General features: G+C 44.7%; 1 protein-coding gene across 1 annotated transcript in view; it reads left to right on the top strand.

The window, feature by feature from the left end:
• The window catches only part of PAH (phenylalanine hydroxylase), a 79898-nt gene that overhangs the window by 31457 nt on the left and 28179 nt on the right, over window positions 1-20262 (top strand). The window contains exons 4-5 of the mRNA XM_072773375.1: window positions 6311-6399; window positions 18657-18724. Coding sequence (XP_072629476.1) covers window positions 6311-6399; window positions 18657-18724 — 157 coding nt within the window. The remainder of the gene's footprint in view (window positions 1-6310; window positions 6400-18656; window positions 18725-20262) is intronic.

Genomic DNA, 20262 nt, shown 5'->3' with positions numbered 1-20262 from the left:
AAACTAGCCATCTGCCCATCCTTGAGGGGGCCCACCTTTGGTCCCCTGTGTTGTACATTGGCCTTCCCTTCTGTCTCCAGCCCTGGGGACTTCAAGCTCTGGCATCACACAAGAGATTAATGGTCTTGCAGCTTCATAGAAATAAATATGGATCTGTAGCCACAGAAACATGCAGTGGCTCTGCCTCTCCTAACTCTTGAGACACATACCTGCCTGCATATACGAGATGTATGATATATGCATATAAATACATGCGTAATGTTGAAATAATTAAATGCAACAGACTGTAAAAAAAAAAAAGTGCAGGCTTCATATAAATATGTCAAGGCTTGGTCCTGTGCTGTATGGGGTCCTCTGCAGTGTCCACACTGCTTGCTTCACAGCCTTGCTGAAAAGGACCTCGCGTCCCCCATTGCCAACAGCCAGAACCTGCCTCTCGGGTCTCATTTCCTTAAGCTCCGTCCTGCTATCCAAGGGCTTGGCTGGGAGACCCTTTCTCTTAGTTGTGAGGCCTGCCTGGAGGCTTCCTTCTCCCACAGATGACACATAGGCTTTACCCAGCGACCTCTGGGAGATGATACTTTAACCTCAGGTGAGGTCTGGAGAGGGGACAGGAGAATGAGTCCAAAGGTAGGGCTGAGCTGCTGCCTGGAGAGCGAACCAGAACCATCATTCCTTGTCAGTGGGCCTCCTACAATGACAATAAGGATGATGATAAATCCAAATACATACAAAGCACTTGCGTGTGCCATACACAGCACTAAGCATGATTCATGCGTTCGTTCCTCTAACTGAGTGCACCCTGTTATCATAGTCATTTTACCAACAGGACCCTGGAGGGCAAAGAGGTTAAGTAGTTTGCTCAAAGTCCCAAAGCCACCAAGTAGCAGAGGCAGGATGTGGACCCAGGCAGTTCAGCTCTGAAGTCTGCACGGTAAGCCACTTGTGCAGACTGGCTGTGTACTGGGCCTTTTCTGGGTGGCGACAAGGCCCCAAGGGTGCAGGTGGGCGCCCCACAGCCTTGCAGGACTGCCTGCGAGATCCTCACAGCCTCTGTGTCAAGGCCTTGGGCTCTGTGGGCTGCTTCTAACTGTCTCCTCTTTGCCGAGACGTAAGTCCTTTGAGTTCTGCGACCTTATCTTTGATTTTTTTTTTTTTCTCTTTTCCATCTAGAGATCTAAACGAAGTCATGGGGTCCAACTCGTGTTCTCCCTTTGGAGGAGAAAACAAAACCAAACCTTCCCAGAGCAGAAAATATGCTGGTTCTGCTGCCCTCTAGTGTTGAGTAGGGGGAGGCCCGCACCTACCTCTGAATGGGTGCATCGCGTTTCTCCCTGGGTGAGAGAAGAAAGGGAAATGGGATGGGAAGGAACACGGAGGCTGTCGTTCTGGAAGCAAGCAGGGTGGACACACTGGTGGAACTGCAAGAGTATTTTCATGTATTTCCCCTCTGGACAGCCTCAGCCTTTAACAGACATTCCTGTGGGGCTCAAAGACAAAATCCAGAGGGATTTATGGCAGTACCCCAGGTGTAAAGAAGGTGGAAACGGAGGCCCAGGCTGGGGAGTCTGCTCATATCAGAGCTGGACTGCAGCCCAGCTTCTGACTCCAGTCCGCGCCCCCCCCTTCTTCCTCTTCCTCCTTTATCTTCCTTTTTATCATCATCATGAAAGTCTTTGCACCTTAATGGTTGATGCAGATAAGCACTTACTGTGGACCCAGTCACTGCACTGGGATGTGTCACATTTGCTGTGACATGCAAAAGTGCAGTAATATCGAGAGATATTCTAATCCCTATTGGGAATAAAAAGTCAGGCTCTGGGACACCCGTGTGGCTCAGCGGTGGAGCTTTTGCCTCTAGCTCAGGGAGTGATCCCCGAGTCCTGGGATCAAGTCCCACATCGGGCTCCCAGCAGGAAGCCTACTTCTCCCTCTGCCTGTGTATTTGCCTCTCTCTGTGTCTCTTATGAATAAATACATAAAAAATCTTTTAAAAAATCCACTCAGGCTCTGAGAGATAAAATACTTGCTCAGTTACATAACAAAATAAGCCACAGACTTTCTAGTCTTGCTGGAAGACTTCCTACTCTGCTCTCTGAGCTAAGGGCAGAGTAAAAAAAAAAATTCCAGGAGTTCACAGGTGAACAATAGCAGTACTCACTACGGGCCTGTGCGGTTGCTGGTGAACCCCACGTATCCCCTCCTTTTACCTTAGATTGTTCCAATGAAGCAGGGCTGCAGGGAGCTACCATCATCCCCATTTCACAGCTAGGAAGACCGAGGCACGAAGAGAGTCAGTAATCCACTCTGGGTGCCCGGTGCTGAGTATAGGGACAGCACAGCAGCCTCAGGAGGCCAGCTCTGTGCCACAGTCTTGGTGGCGCTCAACTGACTGACCTTCCCTGAGGTAAAGGGAGGTAGGTAGCTGTGGACTCAGGATGGACCCAGGCTGCCCCAGACGCCCTGAGCTACGGTGAGCAGGCCAGTGTCAGGCCCAGACCCTCGCCCCGGGGCCCGGGGTCACAGGTGATGCATGAACCAGGGTCCCCCTCGCTGCCTGTCTTCTCCCGCCACTGTGTCCGTGAGGAGCCTCCTGCCCTGTTACCTGTTTCCAGGTACTTACTGCTTCTCTCCTGTCACCCCCCCACTAGAATGAAAGCCCCACAGGGTTGGGACCCCCTCACATCCTGTGCCTCCGGAGATGTGTTTGGGGCACCTCTCTGACAGGGTGAGGGGTGTCCTGAATCAGAAGGGGGGCAGCAAGATGAGGCTGGCGAGGCCTGTCCCTGGGGGCGGCGGCACCTGCTGGAATCATGGACCGATTCCCAGGGAAGAGACATGCTGGGCGGGAAAAGGGTGCCCTGGTGGGGAGCTGATGGGGTGCTGACATTGGGAGAAGCTGGGGTGGTCTCGGGGGGACCCTGAGCCCTACTTGAAGACAATAGGGTGTCCTGTCTCAGGTCCTTCCAAACCCCAGTAAGGAAGAGACCTCGTTTTCAGGGCTGACAACTGAGCTCCGCTGTACAAGGCAAAGAAGTGACGGACTCAGGAAGAAAGAAAAGCCTGGGGAAAAGTCCAAGAGACCAAGTGGGGAGCCAGGTGCCATGTCAGGTGAGCTGGACACGGTCATCGCAGAGTCCAGAGTGCAGCAGTCGGGCCTCCAGAGGCCCACGGACGGAAAGAATCATCCTGGTGGCTCCGTGTGCTCATCTGTAAAATGGGAACAGTGAGGACACCCGGGCCTGGGTGGCTGTGCGGGTCAGGCAAGGTGGCTCCCGTGATGGGTCTAGGACGGTGCCTGGTACCACATGAGGCCCGATAAGACTCTGCCGGAATCCTGCTGCAGGGTCCAGCCTTGAGAAGAGGCCTCCAGGCTGAGGGCCGTGGGCATGAGGCTCGGGAGGCCAGCCACAGCCGCTCCAACGCCCCACACTGGCGGGATGCGTACGTGGTCAGCAGGGAAGCACTGGGTCGCCCAGGCCTGAGTGCGAATCCGGGCACCCCTTTTCCTACGGAGGAACCCTGCGTTGGGTCTGCCACTTGACCTCTCTACGCCCCCGTTTGTGGCCTGCGGACACCGCCAATGCCCGCCTGGCGAGTTAACCGTTCAGAACAGCGCTCGGTGGCGGTTGTCATCGCTCACGGCGGCGGCCGACGGTTTTGTGCCTCCTATGGATGGAGCAGGGCTCTGGAGGGACCGCGGTTAGTGCAGTGGAAACCGCACCGCGGTGCGCGGGCTGCCCGCCTGGGGCGCGGACGGCGAGCACAGGTGACGGCGAGCACAGGTGGCACTTCCGCAGTCTGGTCACTAGATGGCTCGCATGCGCTTCCCCGTCCGCCTGCGCCTGGCCCCGCGGATCCCAAAGACCTGCCTGACCCGCCCGGACCTACGGACCTAGGGACCTACGGACCGCGGACAGACAGAAGCAGCGCCCTTTGCCTGCAATGTCCTGCGTCCTCGCGGTAACGCTCGCATTGAGAGATACCTGGAGGGATGAGCACTGGGTCTTAAACTGTACGCTGGCAAATTGGATTTAAATTTTAAAGAATGTAAAATAAAATAAAAGAGCTATCCCACCAAAATGGTAAGTGCGGTGGCAGCGCACGGTGAGGCCTCGAAAAATCACCTGCTTCTCTTCCTATTGATGTTGCCATTATGGCCAACTTCACAGTTAGGACTGAGGCTCGAGAGCCGAGGATGCAGCCTGGATTCCGAGCCAGACCTTGCTGACTACAAGGCAACGAAGTGAAGCTTGCTCTTGCTCTAAACCTCATTTCATGTAATGTTTGTTCTTCTCCGGAACATTGTATGGTCTCATTCATTTGGAGAATATAAAAAATAGTGAAAGGGAATAAAGGGGAAAGGAGAGAAAATGAGTGGGAAACATCAGTGAGGGTGACACAGCATGAGAGATTCCTAACTCTGGGAAAGGAACAAGGGGTAGTGGAAGGGGAGGTGGGCGGGGTGGGGGGGCAGGGTGACTGGGTGACAGGGAGTGAGGGGGGCACTTGACAGGATGAGCACTGGGTGTTATGCTCTATGTTGGCAAATCGAACTCCAATAAAAAATGTATAATAAATAAATAAATAAATAAAGTCTCATTTCTGGGGGAGCACTGGGGGCCTTGGCGCCGCCCCGGCCGCTCCCCTCCTCTTTGTCCCCAGGTCTCCCTAAGCTCTGTGACTTAGTTTCCCTGGAGCCACCGCTCACTTAACATCTTGTGTGACTTCAACAGGTCGGGTCTCGTAGGCTTTCAGGGCTGCAGGATTTCATCTGTACAGGAGAATCCTGACGCTTTCCTTGTTTTAGAGATTCTTTAGAAACTGCCAACTGGACCAGACCTGACGCCCCAGGGATGGTTGCTGTCGTGAGCGCCATGGAGTCAGCATGACCAGAGCTCCCTCTTCCTTCCTCCATCCCTTCTCCCTACCCCCTTCATTCCCTCTCCTCCCCGAGCACCTGAACCACAGTGTGCTCACGCACAGGTCCTGGCCTCATGCACCTTATAGGGTGTCCTAGTCTCCCCCCCATTCCTGGGACCATTGCACCCCACCTGTGTCTTCTTCCCCATAGGCCTCACTGGCTTGTGCATCATCCCCTCTCCCTACTAGGGCAGCTCCAAAAAACAAGTCTGCAGATTCTTTACCTACTATGGGGCACCATCAAATCCTAAATGGCTTGACTCCATTTTTCTTCATCAGTGACTTTCACACTGGCTTTGGCCTCAAAAGATTCTTCCAGGATGATGCCTGGGAGCCCTTGGGAGGGAGACATGTGATGGGAAGGTGGGATCACGAGGGGAGTCTTGTGGGCTTATCCTGGCTTGGAACAGAACAGCTCTGGTTTCATCTAATTTATATTCTGAGGTTACATGCAATACTCTTCTACTAAAGAAAACCATAGGGGACACCTGGGTGGCTCAGTGGTTGAGCATCTGCCTTTGGCTTAGGGTGGACCCCTGGGTCCCAGGATCAAGTCCCACATTGGGCTCCCCACAGGGAGCCTGCTTCTCCCTCTGCCTGTGTCTCTGCCTCTCTCTTTGTGTCTTTCATGAATAAATAAATAAAGAAAAGAAAACCACCAGGAATCATGCTACTATACCATCATGGAGGGGAGGGAGGTAAATTTTGATATAATTCAGAGAAAATCTTCAGGAAAGAGATTATACTGGGGAATATGTTCTAAAATTATTTTCCAAGGTGCTAAGTGAAATAAACCAGACAGGGAAAAACAAATAAAGCAAGGTATCCCCTCTACATGTAACTTAAAAAAAGCCTACCAAACTCATGGACATAGACAGTAGATGAGTGATCACCAAGGGCTGGGGGCTGGAAGAGGTAGGGAAGGGTTAGTAAAAAGGTATGTTTTAGCTCTAAGGTGTGTGAGATCTGAGGACCTAATGTAAAACACGGTGACTGCAGTTGATAATGCTGTATTATATAACTGAAGTTTGCTAAGGTAGTAGAACTGAAATGTTTTTACTAAGATAAATATGTGTGAGTTGATGGATGTGTTAAGTAGATGGGGGAAATGTGTTCGTGATGTATATCCATGTAAGGTCATGATGACGTGCACTTTAAATATCTCATGATTTTATTTGTCAGGTATACCTCAACAACGCTGACATTTAGGAAAGTTAGTTTTCAAGGAAAACGGGAGTTAACTTCTGTATTAATCGGGTGGTTATATGGGATACCACTGGCCCGCCATTGGTCTAATTGCAGCTGATTCATGCTTCTGACCTTGGTGAGGCCTTTGGCGGTGTCCTGCCAACCTTCCCTTCAAGGCTTTGCCCTTTCTGTGTTTCAGTGCCCTGGTTCCCAAGAACCATTCAAGAGCTCGACAGATTTGCCAACCAGATCCTCAGCTATGGAGCTGAACTGGATGCAGACCATCCCGTGAGTCCTTGCGCCGGTGGCCCTCCCAATGAGATCCTCTCAGTCCTCCCCGCCCTGACTATGCTCCACTCCCTGATCCCCGGCATTGTGTCTTCATCTGTTTGCTTGTATGACAGACATGTATAGAGTGTCTTCTTACAGCTGGTCACCACCATTGTTTCATGGTCAATATCCTTGATGAAGCAAGTATGGATTGGCCTCCAGAAACCAGCATGTGTGTACACACACACACACACACACACACACACATATCTAAGTGATCTTTCTTTCTGACTTCACACAAGTACAGAGGTTTAATTCAGGAGTTTGGGAAACAGTAAACCACTGACAACTCTACGAGGAACAGCATGGCAGGGGTGACCTGGGAGCTGGGTCCTAACACCTGAGCAAAAAATGCAAAGAGAATGCAAAGAGAACAGTATATGCAAAGGCTCAGTGTCCTGAAAGTATCCAGACTATTTTGTGAGGGCTGGCTGATACCTTAGGTGGGAGGGCCAGATTTTTAAAAGGTCTGATGTGGGGCCCCCGGGTAGCACAGTTCATTATGCACTGGATACTTGGTTTTGGCTCAGGTCATGGTCTCAGGTCATGGTCGCAGGGTCATGAGATCAAGCTCCATATCGAGCCCTGCAGTGGGAGCTCTGAGCTCAACAAGGACTCTGCTAAAGCTTCTCTCTGCCCCTCCCTGTGCTTGCTCCCTCTCTCTCTCTCATTCTCTCAAATAAATAAATGAATAAATAAATAAATATTTTAAAAAGAAATAAAAAAACAAGAGTCCTGATGTATCAGACAAAGAAGTCAGACTTTGTCCTGTGTCCAGAGAGCAGGAGAGCAGGTCTTCTGGTTTCTGATGAGAGGATCAGGGTAGGGGAACTTCATCACCATTTTTCGTGAGGTGGAGAATTCAGTCTGGACTCAAGGCCGGGCCCATTCTGACATTCTCCAGGTGAAAAATGCCACCATGATATTGGCTGTCACTCACTCTCTGCCCAGGCAAATGGCTTCTTAGTCTCTACGTGACTTGGAGGCTGTTGTCAGCTACAGCAGTTTAGTGCAACTCTGAGAATGTCTGCATGTGGCCTGGAGTCTGTTTTCTTACATCTCTAGGGGCCTTTACAGGTGAGTAGTTGTGAACTTGCTCTTCACGAAGGCTCTTTGCAGTAAGCAGAGCAGATGTGTCCACTTCACAGACGCACTGAGGCCCAGTGGGAGTAAAATGACTTTTCTAAGGTCCTGTACTAATCTTTGTGTCTTAAGACCTTTAACCCAGTGTTCGCTGTGCTAGAAGACAAAGGCCTAGCCAGGGGGCAGAAATTGCAGTGCTTTCCCAGAGGCAAAGAGAGTGCTATTTCTAGAGTAGGCCAGCGTTTTAAAATACAAACAAGTGTTGCTAATTCTAGTTCACATAGTAAACCCCTTATTGTGAACTTAAAAATACAGAAAAGCATGAGGAAGAAAATGAAGATCACCCATAATTCCAATGATTTCTCTTTTCCCCTTGGTGGCATTTTGCACTTTTCTTTTTTTACAGTGAGAAACTGTTTTAATAACAGGAACAAAGGTGAATTCCCTCATGACACCCAGACTTCAAAATAGAAAAAAAAATTCACCTATTGTCACACTGTCCCGAAATAATTGTTGTTGATTTTGGTGTGCTTCCTCCCTAATCCCCTCATCCCTTTCCCCCATCTCTTTCTGTTATTTAGATATTAATATATGTAATCAGATGAGGCATATCATGAAATTATTATATATGTGATTTTTTATGCAATGTCATAACTTACTAAGCAGCCCCTATCAGCAAGCGTGTTTCTAGTCTTCCCATTACAGTCGTTTTCTGGTCCTTGCATCCTGACAAGGAGGCCACACAGCTTCCTTGATTCTCACTTGTGAAGCGACTTAGTCTCAGGATAGGAATCATATTTTAGTCTCCTAATATATATATATACTTCAGTACCTTCTCCCCAAAAACACTAAAGGTAAGGTTGGATGATTTTGATCCCTCTTCACCTTTCTGGGGACAGTGCGGCCTTCTCCTTGTGGGGCCCAGGGGTAAGAGATGTGCCCTCTGGGAGAGGCTCTAGATCCCCCTTGAGAGGTCTTTGGCAGTGGGCTGTGGGAGCAAAGCATCTGCAAAGAGATCACTCCTCTGAAAAAGCCATCTGGCCACATTGACCCAGTCGGTGGAGTCCACCCATCAGAACGTTTTCTCCTCTTACCAGCCTCCGGACCTCCTGCCCTGACCCTAGATCCTTCTGTTGGCCACACTTGCTGCTCACTTGGGGTGGAAGGGAAAGAAGAAAGAGGCCCCAGACATGGACACGTCCCTCCTCTCATTCTTATGTCTCCTCAGGCAGATAAGCCAGTCTTAAAATTCTCTGGAATCTATTTCTCCTTGCAGACCCAGCCCACATTTTTGGTTCCCTGGCCTCTTGCTCTGATGAATTTTATCATAAAGGAACAATTTTGTCAGGTACATGGTCTTCCCTATAAGGAGGCCAGACTCTCTCTGTTCCGTCATTAGATCCTGGGAACCAATGGGCCAAGGACAGAGTAACCCTTCAGAGCACTTCCCCACACCCTCTCAGGCCCCACAGAACTTGGCTGCCATGTGTGAGGAGTGACGGGATGTTCTTCCAGAAAGGACCCTCTGTTCTGCTCCATCATGGTGACGGGCAGTATGCTCTCCTGCCCTTGGCAGTGTACACTGATGTTTAACTCGACATTTCACTTCAAGGCCTCCAAAACAGCTGCCCTGAGGAATGCAGCCAAGGAAGGATTGTTCCTGAAATGGAGAGTAAAGGGCATTTGCCTCTCAGTGTCAGCCAAGTGGGAAAATGAGCTAGGAGAGCTACATCCCTCTCTGCCTTTTCTTTGGTTGCCAGTGTCTTGCCCTCCCTCCTCCCCTCTGCTGTCCTCCCTTCTCTGAGCACTTACTAAGCAAACGATGTTCATAGCCTCCATTTCCAGAGCATACAATGGTGTGCCAGTCACTGCGCTAAGAGCTTTGGCAGCAATTAAAAAATTTAGCTGTTGTAGCCATCCCAGGAGGGTTGTGTTTTCTCATTCGGATGGGAAATCTCAGACGGGGAGGGCCATGTGGCCCGTACATGTGCAAGCTGCATCCCAGGCTGAGGAACAGGGCCTAAAATGATTCACAGTACATGACCCCTGTCCTCCAGGGGTGGAATACAGGGAGTGGCCATGTCTGCTCTTCCCAGAGGTGACTGGGTTACAGCTTCACAGTTGGGCAGTTGCTTGGTAGGCAGAATCCAAGGGGTCTATTTGATTTCCGTGATGAAATGGACTCTCCTTTCTCCGGCCATTCTCCAGTCTCAGGGGTCCTGTCCACGCTGTCTCCTTCACCTGGGATACCTTTCCTTATGCTCTCACCTGCTCTTTCCCTGCTGCAAAACCTCTACTCATTTTCTAAGGCCCAACTCATACGTGCGCCCCCCTGAAGCCTTCTGGCTGCCTCTTTCCCAGGCCAGGTTCTTGACACTGATACCGTAGAACTGTGTGCATGGTGTTTCAGGGTATTGAAGACAAATAAATCCACTTCCTCATGATCTATGACTTCACAAAAGGCATAAGACATAGACGTATAAACATATAGATACACAGACACATACACACACAAGTGAAAGGGTTACATGCATTCTTTCCAAACAAATACATGAAAAAAAAATCTCATGATCAAACAGAGAAACACCATATGCTAGAACTCCATTTTAAGCATATGTGAGTCCTGTTATCTCATTAGAGACTTTGGAAAGCCTGCAAACATAAGACTCATTCAACCTAATGTTCCTCAAACTTTTTTTGTTTTACTTATGGAACCTCCTTTTAATGGAATACCTAGCAACATTATCTTAAAGGGTAGTGTTCCATGAAATGCAGCTTGGGTAATATTTAGTTTAAATCATGAGGGATAAAAGCACATGATTAAACACTAAATTTAATGAATCTGATGGCATGTGCTATCAGTTCTAAGGTCACTGTGGACTGGAGTGGTTAGGGAGGACTTCTGAAAAGAGGGAGATGTGGATTGAGCCCTCTTAACAACCACAGTAGGCTAGCCACTTATCAAATAATCCCCAAATCCTCATGGCTTAACCCAAGGGAGAGTTATTTCCAGTGTAGGTCAGTAAAGAAATTGCTGTACACAGTCTTGCAGAGACTAAGTCCCTTCTACTTAATGGCTACACTTTGCTCCAAGTCCTCAGAGCCCTTTTCATTCTGCCAGCCCTTGGGGAAAAGGGAGCGAGAATTGCTCCCGGGTTTTTATGAGCCAGGTCTGGAGGCAACTCACATCTTTCACTCAAATTTTATTGACAGTAGCCCAGTCACATTGTCACTATGAACTTTAAAGGAGAATGAGAAAAAGTGGTGAATGATGTTCTATGAAAGGAGGATGAGTCACAGAGCAGCCATGGAGCACCAGCGGCCTCTGCCACACAGACTCTAACCTCAGAGCTTCCTATTCTAGTTCCATTGGCACCTATGCCAGTGTTTAGGCTGAAGATCAGCACAGGGAAGCTTTTTGGGAGAGAAAATTTTAGTCTACACAATTGTCCTTCTGCATTTATTTCTTCTACTATCTAAAGCTCTCAAACTATTTTTCAGTTTTTCAGATGTAGATGTTGAGTTTCTCTTCTCTCCAGAAAGAGCCTTGCACTTCCCAAGCTCAGGGCTATACTTCTGGTACTTCTCTCCTCTTTCTTTCTCCCACCTAAACTTCTTCACCTAAGGGCCTCAATGGCGTCTGTTCTAAGGATGTCAGCCAACTGAGTCATCAAAGACTTGTGCTCCTCCTCAGTTGCTCTGCCAAAGCATAATTTTCAAAAAGTTAAAAACAACTGTCATACAGGTATATAGTCAACGTTTGTCAAAAAATCCATTAACTCAGGAGAGAGGAAACCAGCAAGATGAAACACTGGTGTGACGGGAGCTACAAAAGACCAAAGTATGGATGGTTGTTGAAAAATCAAGTGCTGGAGTGAGATCATAGAGATAACTATACAAGTGATTAATGTTCTAGAAATAAATAAAGCCATAACTGTGAGTGTTCCTTTTTCTACTGGACAGAAATCATAACTTGATCATAAAATAGATATTTTACTACTTGTTCATCTTCTATAAGTCAGCATCTCACTTTAAGAGTTTGCACCTTACTAAGTAATAAATTGCATATCAAATTAAGTATACATGCCCCTCAAGTGTATAGTGGCCTTGTTAAGCAGTGATTTAAATTTTTTGCATAATTTTTGATAGTTCCTATTCAGAAGTATGCTGAGTATGTCATGCACTGGAAATCCAGTGATAATTAAGACAAATAGAGTCCTGAGTTTAATGATATTAACAAGCATAATGATCGTCTAAAAGGAGAAATCCTCAGATTGCCGGGAAAGTGTATTATAGAAGAAAACCAATAAACTTGGGGGAAAAAAAACCAAGGAAGGTCTTTAAAAATGCAGTTTAACCAAGATGGAAAGGCCAAGTAGTAGCTTATTGGTCTGGAAGAGTGGGGAAGAATATTCCCATAAGAGGTAATAGCATTGTGAAGGCCTTAATCAGAGGGAAAAGCCTGGCATGTTTAAAGAATTAGAATAAGACCAAATTGGACAAATTTGGACTGTAGTATGCAGAACTTCAATTGTAGTTCAACACAGAGCTGAAAACACAGGTAGAATCAGATTGTGCAAGACCTAGTGGACTGTTTTAAAAATATTGGACTTTTCCTACGACTGATGAGAGGCCATTGGAAGCTTTTGAGGAAGGGAGCGACCCCACCAGATTTGCACTTTACAAATCTACTTTGGCTGCAAGCCTGGGGAGTCATGGAGAAGACACAAAGAAAGGCCACTTGGGAAGCAGTTGTGATAGTCCAGGTGAGAAGTGATGGGGTCCTGAACTAAGGGATGGCAGTGAGAATAAGGTAAAAAGGACAGAATTAAGATATTTGGAAGAAATAATGATTATCACAAAAACTGATTATCAGATATGAGAGAAGAGAGGAGGAGGAGAGAGGTAAAACAATGACCCCCAGGTTACTGGCTCGGACAACCAATTATCTGAATTCTTCCCCAAACAGACTTCTTGGCCTTATTGATGGCAGCTACAGCCAGCAGCAGAGAGTGGGCAAGGGGCAGGGCTGCCCTGGTCTATTGGTTTGCAGATCTCTAGCCAGTGCCTGCAGGATGGCAATGGCAGATACTGTACCTTTTTGAAACTCTTACCTGCTGTGTGCTGTCCTTCATCCAGTTGGTGTGGGACTGATGGAATACAAACAGCCTCTCGTTATTAGCATAGATGGAATAGAAATAGCAAGGTAAGAGTTCTACAAAGGCTGTTTAGAAGGCCTAAGATTGGGTGATGGGGCACAGTGACCCATTCCAAACTCTATCCTTTTTGTGTTCTGAGTCAGATTTCTCAGCTTTTGGATTTCCCACCATTTTGCACAAATGGGTCATTTTTTTTTCTTTTTAGACTCAGAATTTTACTTGGTTCCCTGCCTATGTTACCTGATCTAACCCTCCCAACACTGTGAGGTAGCCCATGGTCTCATTTTACTGATGAAGAAACATGGGCTCTGAGAGTTAAACTGATCAACCTCAAGCCAAGCTCCTAGTGACTGGGATTAGTAATCCATCCAGCATGTCTAACTTGAAGCCACTCATTCTCCTGGCTAGTTTAAAGATGGCATTTCTAAGGTTTAACCTTGGCCATGAACATCAAGAAATGATTAAAGATCTTAGTCTAAAATACCCAGAAGACTTTTCCATGTAGTTACACACTCCCTGAAATTCCCACAAAAACAAAACCACACACTTCAACCCTCAAGTTGCAAAAATTCTGACATTAAGGAAAGTGATTGAATGCAGACTGCAGGTGATGTTCTAACTTTGCATCCTGTAGAATTCTCTCCATTTTGTCCCTTCTACTCCTCCCTACTTCCCCCTCCTCTCCACTCCTCCTTCACCAACAATATATTTTCCTGTCAAAACATACTTGGTTACATGCAGTGCAACCAAAATTGCTGCTATTAGCTTAATTGAGACGGGGTGATTATAAATAAATTACATGCAGTGCTACTGAAATTGCTGCTATTAGCCTAAATTGAGACAGGATGATTAGTCATCATCAAGTAAAGCTTAATTCAGAGTGTACTTAATTCAGAGTGTACTCCACACGGCTGCAGAGGCCCTGTGGTCATCTGGCAGCTCAAATGATGCAAGGCCAAACCACCAAGAGATGGACTTCAAAGCCACCATTCTTTTTCACTGGTAACTGAGGGACAAAGGTCCTTGTAGCCTGGTTGGTGGGGGCTTCTTAAAGGTTGTTAATGAACTTGTTAGGCACTTAGAACTAGAGAGGACTGTGGTTAGAAACTTTCCCTGTGGAGGATCTGTATAGTATGTTCTACATGTGTGTGTTGATATATCTCAATGTGTGAATCTTCTGTTACTTCTTCATAATGATTTGAGATGGATTTGCAGTACTATTTTACTTTACTAAAGAAATCCACACTCACAGTACAAAACTTCAAAAGCATAATAGTATAGAAAAATACCAGTTATTGTTTCCCATCGTCATAACATTTGTTAGACTCTGGTGTACTTTTTCCATCATTTCATTTGTGTGTTCCCTCTAACAGAGTTGATACCTACAGGATATACAATTCCACACAAAGCTTTTTTTTACTTTTTATCTTTGAACTACTAGACGAACTACCTAGATGAAGTACATTAAAGATCAAAGATGAAGAGCCAAATAGAGAAGAGAAATTGTCATGGGCATCTCATTCCTAAAGGCAGCCTGATAGAGTAGAAACCCGTGGGTTCAGGGAAGTCTTGCCTCCTCATCCTGGTTTCCTGCCTCAATCCTCAAACCTCAGCCTACCAGCATGGGTACAAACAGAAAACCCCAGGGGAGGTGCTGGTTCTGCAAATGGCTCTATCAGCTTCATTTTCCTCATATCTAGATCAAAATATAGAAATATAGAAACAGATATTCTCCAAGATGCCTTACAGGTGCAAAAGTCTATATTATGATTTAAGGGTTGTAGAGAGCCATTTATTATTGTTAAGTAAGACTGGTAGGTGAAGATAACTGTGATGATCACTCCTTAAGATTGGCAAGCATTAGGTTTATATTTTGAGTCCTTAGTATGCCGATGTGTTCTTCATTTAGCCTGGTAGGTAGGTTCCTAAAGGGATACATTTAATGCTGCTTGGAAATTAAATCAGGACACCTGGCTTCCTGACTGTATCATCTCAAGGCAACTTACCTTTGCCCAGTAGGAGTGCACCAAGGGTAGTTTTAAATTTTCAGATTTCTAAGCCTTCCTACCTGTAATTAATGATTCCAAACCATTCGGTACTCTAAAGAAAACAGAAGAGTGATGCTTTGTAGTAACTGTGTCATGGAATATTTTCTAAACTAAATAATCACTTAATTTGGGAGTGTACTATTGTAGTTAGGTTTGTAATAAAAATATATGGTATTTTAATTTTCCAATGTGAAACATTTAGTTTTCTCCATTTCTCAAAATATATCTTAAGAAACAAATTCTTTCTTCCTTCCCTCTAATCATCCCTCCCTCCTTCCTTCTTTCTGTCATTTCCTTGTAGTTCTTTCTGCATGACAGGCTCTATGCTACAGATTCTCAGACTATGTATATATATGGACCCCTGGTTAGTTGGAATTGCTGGCAAGGCCTGATTTAAAACAATGACAGCATAGGGGAAGAGAGGAAAAAATAAAACAAGATGAAATCAGAGGGAGATGAACCATAAGAGACTGTTAATTATAGGAAACAAACAGGGTTGCTGGAGGGGAGGGGGGTAAGGAGGTGGGGTAACTGGGTGATGGACATTAAGGAGGACACGTGATGTGATGAGCACTGGAGGTTGTATAAGACTGATGAATCACTGACCTCTACCTCTGAAGCCAATAATACATTATATGTTAATTAATTGAATTTCAATAAAATTTTAAACAGAAGAAAAAAAGAAGAAACAATGACAACAACAACCAACCAACCAGCCAATCAGATAAAACAAAGCAAAAAAAACAATATCTAAAAATCGGAGTATTTGTCCCTTGAGAAGACTCCCTTAAATATTACACTTCACATTGCAAGCTCTTGTTTATGATTCATTAACACCTTGGTTTGGAGGGATGGTGGGGCAGAGAAATTGCAAGGTAAAGTGCGTGGAAGGAACGAAGGAAGTTCTACAGTGATGATGCTAAGTCTCTAGTCTTTTTTTTTTTTTTTTAAAGATTTTATTTATTCATGAGAGACACACAGGAGAGAGAGGCAGAGACATAGGCAGAAGGAGAAGCAGGCGCCATGCAGGGAGCCCGATGTGGGACTTGATCCCAGGTTTCCAGGATCACACCCTGGGACAAAGGCGACGCTAAACTGCTGAGTCACTGGGGCTGCCCTCTAGTCTTTCTAAAATTCAGATTACAGTCGTTTCCTTTTTGTAAAATACCCCCTTTCCAGATGTATTAATATATATTTGACATATCACATTGCATTAGTTAAAAGTGTATATAATACAATGATTTGATAGACATATATATTGCAAAGTGATTATGACAATAAGTTACTTAATACTTTTATCACTTCACATGATTACCATCTGTGTATATGTGTGTGTGTGATGAGAATACGTAAGATCTACTCTCTTAGCAACTTTTGAGTATATAACACAGTATTATTGATTATAGTCACTATACTTATGTTAGGTTCCCAGAATTTATTCATGTTATAACTGTTCATCTATACCCTTTGATCAACATCTGCCCATTTCTCCCAGCCCCAGCCCCTGACAACCACCATTTTACTTTGTTTCTATAAATTCAGCTTTTTTACATAGAAGTGAGATTTTACATAGAAGTGAGAGGATACACTATGTTTTTTTTTGGATACACTATGTTTTTGTCTGACTTATTTTACTTAACATAATAGCTTAGTCCATCGATGTTGGAAATGGTAGCATTTCTTTCTTTTATGGTTGAATAATATGATATATATTATGTCTGTGTTCTACTATTATACTAAATATCATATAATATATATAATATGCATACATATTTTCTTTATCCATTCATCTATTGGCAGACTCTTAGATTGTTTCCATATCTTGACTTTTGTGACTAATTCTGCAGTGAACATGAGAGTGCAGATGTTTCTTCAAGATCTTGCTTTCATTTCCTTTAGATACACCTCCAGGAATGAGATTGCTGGCTCATTTGGTAGTTCTGTTTTTAAGTTTTTGAGGAACCTTCATACTGTTTCCCACAGTGGCTGCACCAATTTCTACTCCCATCAACAATATGTAACGGTTCCCTTTCTTCCATATCCTTGCCAAAACTTGTTATCTCTTGACTTTAAAAATAAAAGATTTTATTTACTTATTTGAGAGAGAAAGAGAGAGGAGATAGAGAGCACAAGCAGTGGGGAGAGGGAGAAGCAGGCTGCCTGCTCAGGGAGTCCGACCCCAGGATTGGGATCATGACCTGAGCTGAAGGCAGACATTTCATGACCCAGGTGCCCCTCTCCTGCCATTTTTATGACAGCCATTCTAACAGGTGTGAGGTGATATCTCATTGTGGTTTTGATTTGCATTTCCCTGATAATAAGTGTTGGGCATCTTTTCAGGTACTTACTGGCTATGTGTATTTCGTTTTTGGAAAATGCCTATTTAGTTCCACTGCTCATTGTTTTAATTGGAATTTTTTTTTGGCTGAGTTGTTGTTACTCAAGTATAAGTTCTTGTACTTTTCAGGTATTAACCCCTTATTAGATATATGATTTGCAAGATTTTCTCCCATCCTTTTGATCTCCTTTTGATTTTGTTGGTTGTTTATTTTGCTATGCCAAAACATTTAGTTTAATATAGTCCTGCTTGTTTACTTTTGCTTTTTTTTGCTTGTGCTTTTGGTGTCATATCCATAAAAATCATTGCCAAAAACAATGTCAAGAAGTAATCTTGAAAAGAAGAACAAAGGCAGAAGTATCACATTTCCTAATTTCAAATTGTATTACAAAACCATGGAAATCAAAAGAGTGTGGTACTGGCATAAAACAAAACAGACCAACCAATAGAACAGAATCAAGAGCCCAGATATAAACCCATGTGTATGCAGTCAATATTTGGCAAGGTAGCCAAGAATACTCAATGGGGGAAACGATGATATCTCTTCAATAAATGGAGTTGGGAAAACTGGACATTCACATGCAAAAGAATGAAATTAGATGCCTGTCTTATACCATTCACAAAAATCAACTTGAAATGCATTAAAGACTTAAATGCAAGACCTTAAACCATAGAACTCCTAGAAGAAAGTGCAGGGGAAATGCCCTTTTACTCAGGCTCCCTTCCGACTAAGGGATATGTTGCACTCACACTGAAAGGCACTGTTGGCTTCTTTTCACTGTTTAGAAATATGCTGCTAATGAACTGTTGGGGAAAGACGACCTGCAGGTTAGCCTCAGAGAAGTGATCATCATCATCTCTATAGATTGAGCCTGATTCCTCTGTTGAGCCCCTGCCATGGTGTAAAGTTTGACAATTTCTGAATTGTAGTGAAAAGAGCATGAAACTGGGTGATTCAAACCCTCTCTTCATCTTCGCTTGACTCCTCTTTCCCTGGGTCACTGTTGATTTGAGAAGGATGGGGATAATCATACCGATCAACCGTACAGGTTTTTTGTGAGACTTATAAATAAAAGAAGTCCCTAGCCCACACAGACAGGCACATAGTAAGCACTCAATGAATAGTATTTTAAAAAATTGCAATAGCAGCAAGTGTGTATTTGTTTGTTTATTAAGAAGTCGGGAAGTAGTGCTAGACACATACCACTCGTTAGGAATTTAGTAGATATTGTATATTTTCATCATGAACGTCTATCCTACTAAGGGCCTAATTTAGCAAGTTTGTGAGTTAGAAATGCTATAGATGAGGGTGTTTTTTTTTTTTTTTAAATCTGTACACTGTTTGCACTTTGAAGTTCCACAGCAGAGAGGCCTACGCTGAGTTGAAGGTGTTGCTAATGCTGTGCCATCCATAATACTCAGTGGGAGAGCTTACCCTTTGTTTCACTGAAGCTTTATTTTCAGAATGTAAATCTTAGGAAGGAGAGCTAGACTGTCAGGGCTCACAAGCCCCCATTCGAATCGTGCATAAATATGCTGGATGTCCCTGCTCAAGCCTTGAGAAATTAAACATCTTCTTTCTCCTAGGGTTTTAAAGATCCTGTGTATCGAGCAAGACGAAAGCAATTTGCCGACATCGCCTACAACTACCGACAGTAAGTCCGCTCTGCTTTGGGGGAAAAGAGAAGAAGCACACACCTAGCTTACGTTTTCCTCATCCGAGTTTGGAGAATACTAGCATAGAGTCCTGCCTTCTTTGTGTGTGTGTGTGTGTGTTTAAACCCTCCCTTTAATAACACATGTTTTTTTTTTTTTTTTTTTTTTTAAATGCTGGTAAACAAAACAAAATTACCTACTGCGCAGGGGCCCAGCCCTCTTCTCAGCTTTGTCCCATCCTTAGGCACTAATGTCTGACGTAATTATAAAAGGCCTCAGCCCTGAATAAAACAGCCTCTGGTATTCTCCACATTAAACAGGGGGAAAGGAAAAAGAGAATCATTTACATTCAAGGAGGAATTGGCTGCTTTACTGAAATAATGAATGAATCATTTGATGTTTCAGATAAGCCTTGCCTCAGTGTTCTACTTTTATCTGATCTGACCCAGCTGTGTAGGATAATTTTTGGATGAGTTCCTTTTTTTTTTTTTTTTCCCTCGTCTGGGATTCTACCCTATTTTAGCCAAAGGAAAATGCAAATATCAAGGATATCATTTGGGAAGAGAACTGTTTTTGCTATTTTGAGTCCTCAGGGACTACAGAAATGCCACCATGGGAAACATGGTGTTTGAGGCCTGAGCTCCATTCCTGAGTTAAGGACATGAGAAAAGACAGGCTCAAAAAGAGACTTAAAAGTTGACCAGAGCCCTGAGGGAATGGTACTTGAATAGCTTTGATAGACTATGGGGAAGATAAGGAAGAGGGTAGGGTTCTTTTTACTGGGTACAAAGTTATCTTCCAGATGGAAAGACCTCCAGAAAAAGTAAGACAATTTCCTTCTCTGAATGACTCCCAACAGTGGAAAAATTCAGAACTGTGCTGACCTTGGTTAAATCTAGGTGCCTTTGGGGATCCCTGGGTGGCGCAGCGGTTTGGCGCCTGCCTTTGGCCCAGGGCGCGATCCTGGAGACCCGGGATCGAATCCCACGTCAGGCTCCCGGTGCATGGAGCCTGCTTCTCCCTCTGCCTATGTCTCTGCTTCTCTCTCTCTCTCTCTCTCTGTGACTATCATAAATAAATAAAAAATTAAAAAAAAAATCTAGGTGCCTTTGGGCCTTGGCTTATAACAAGCAAGAATCATGGAATATGGCAACCCCCCGTCCCTGTCTTTGCTTTAGCATGATCGGGTGGACACCATCCAATCAGGTGTAGACAGGAATCCTTTTTCAGGTAATCAATAAGTAAATTGTATTTATGATCTCCTTGCTATGTCTGAGGCTTAGCTAAATGCTTTGCTTACATGATTTCATGATTTCATTTAGAATTCATAATAACTCCTTATGTTTCAGATTGGAAAACTAGTGTTTAATGCAGCTGAGTAACTTGTAGAGATCATATAATTCGTAGGTGGCATTGTCCAGTTTTGAATTCAGGTTTCTTCAACTCCAAAGCAAACTCATCCACTTCACTGAGTGCTGGGATTCTCAGTCAGGAGATCACATTTTTCATATAAGCCAGGGGCTTCTTAGGAAGTACA

This window comes from Canis lupus, chromosome 13, assembly GCF_048164855.1.
Source record: "Canis lupus baileyi chromosome 13, mCanLup2.hap1, whole genome shotgun sequence".
Lineage (NCBI taxonomy): Eukaryota > Metazoa > Chordata > Mammalia > Carnivora > Canidae > Canis > Canis lupus.
Note: the sequence above shows the minus strand (reverse complement) of the source record. Positions and strands in the feature narration are given on the sequence as shown.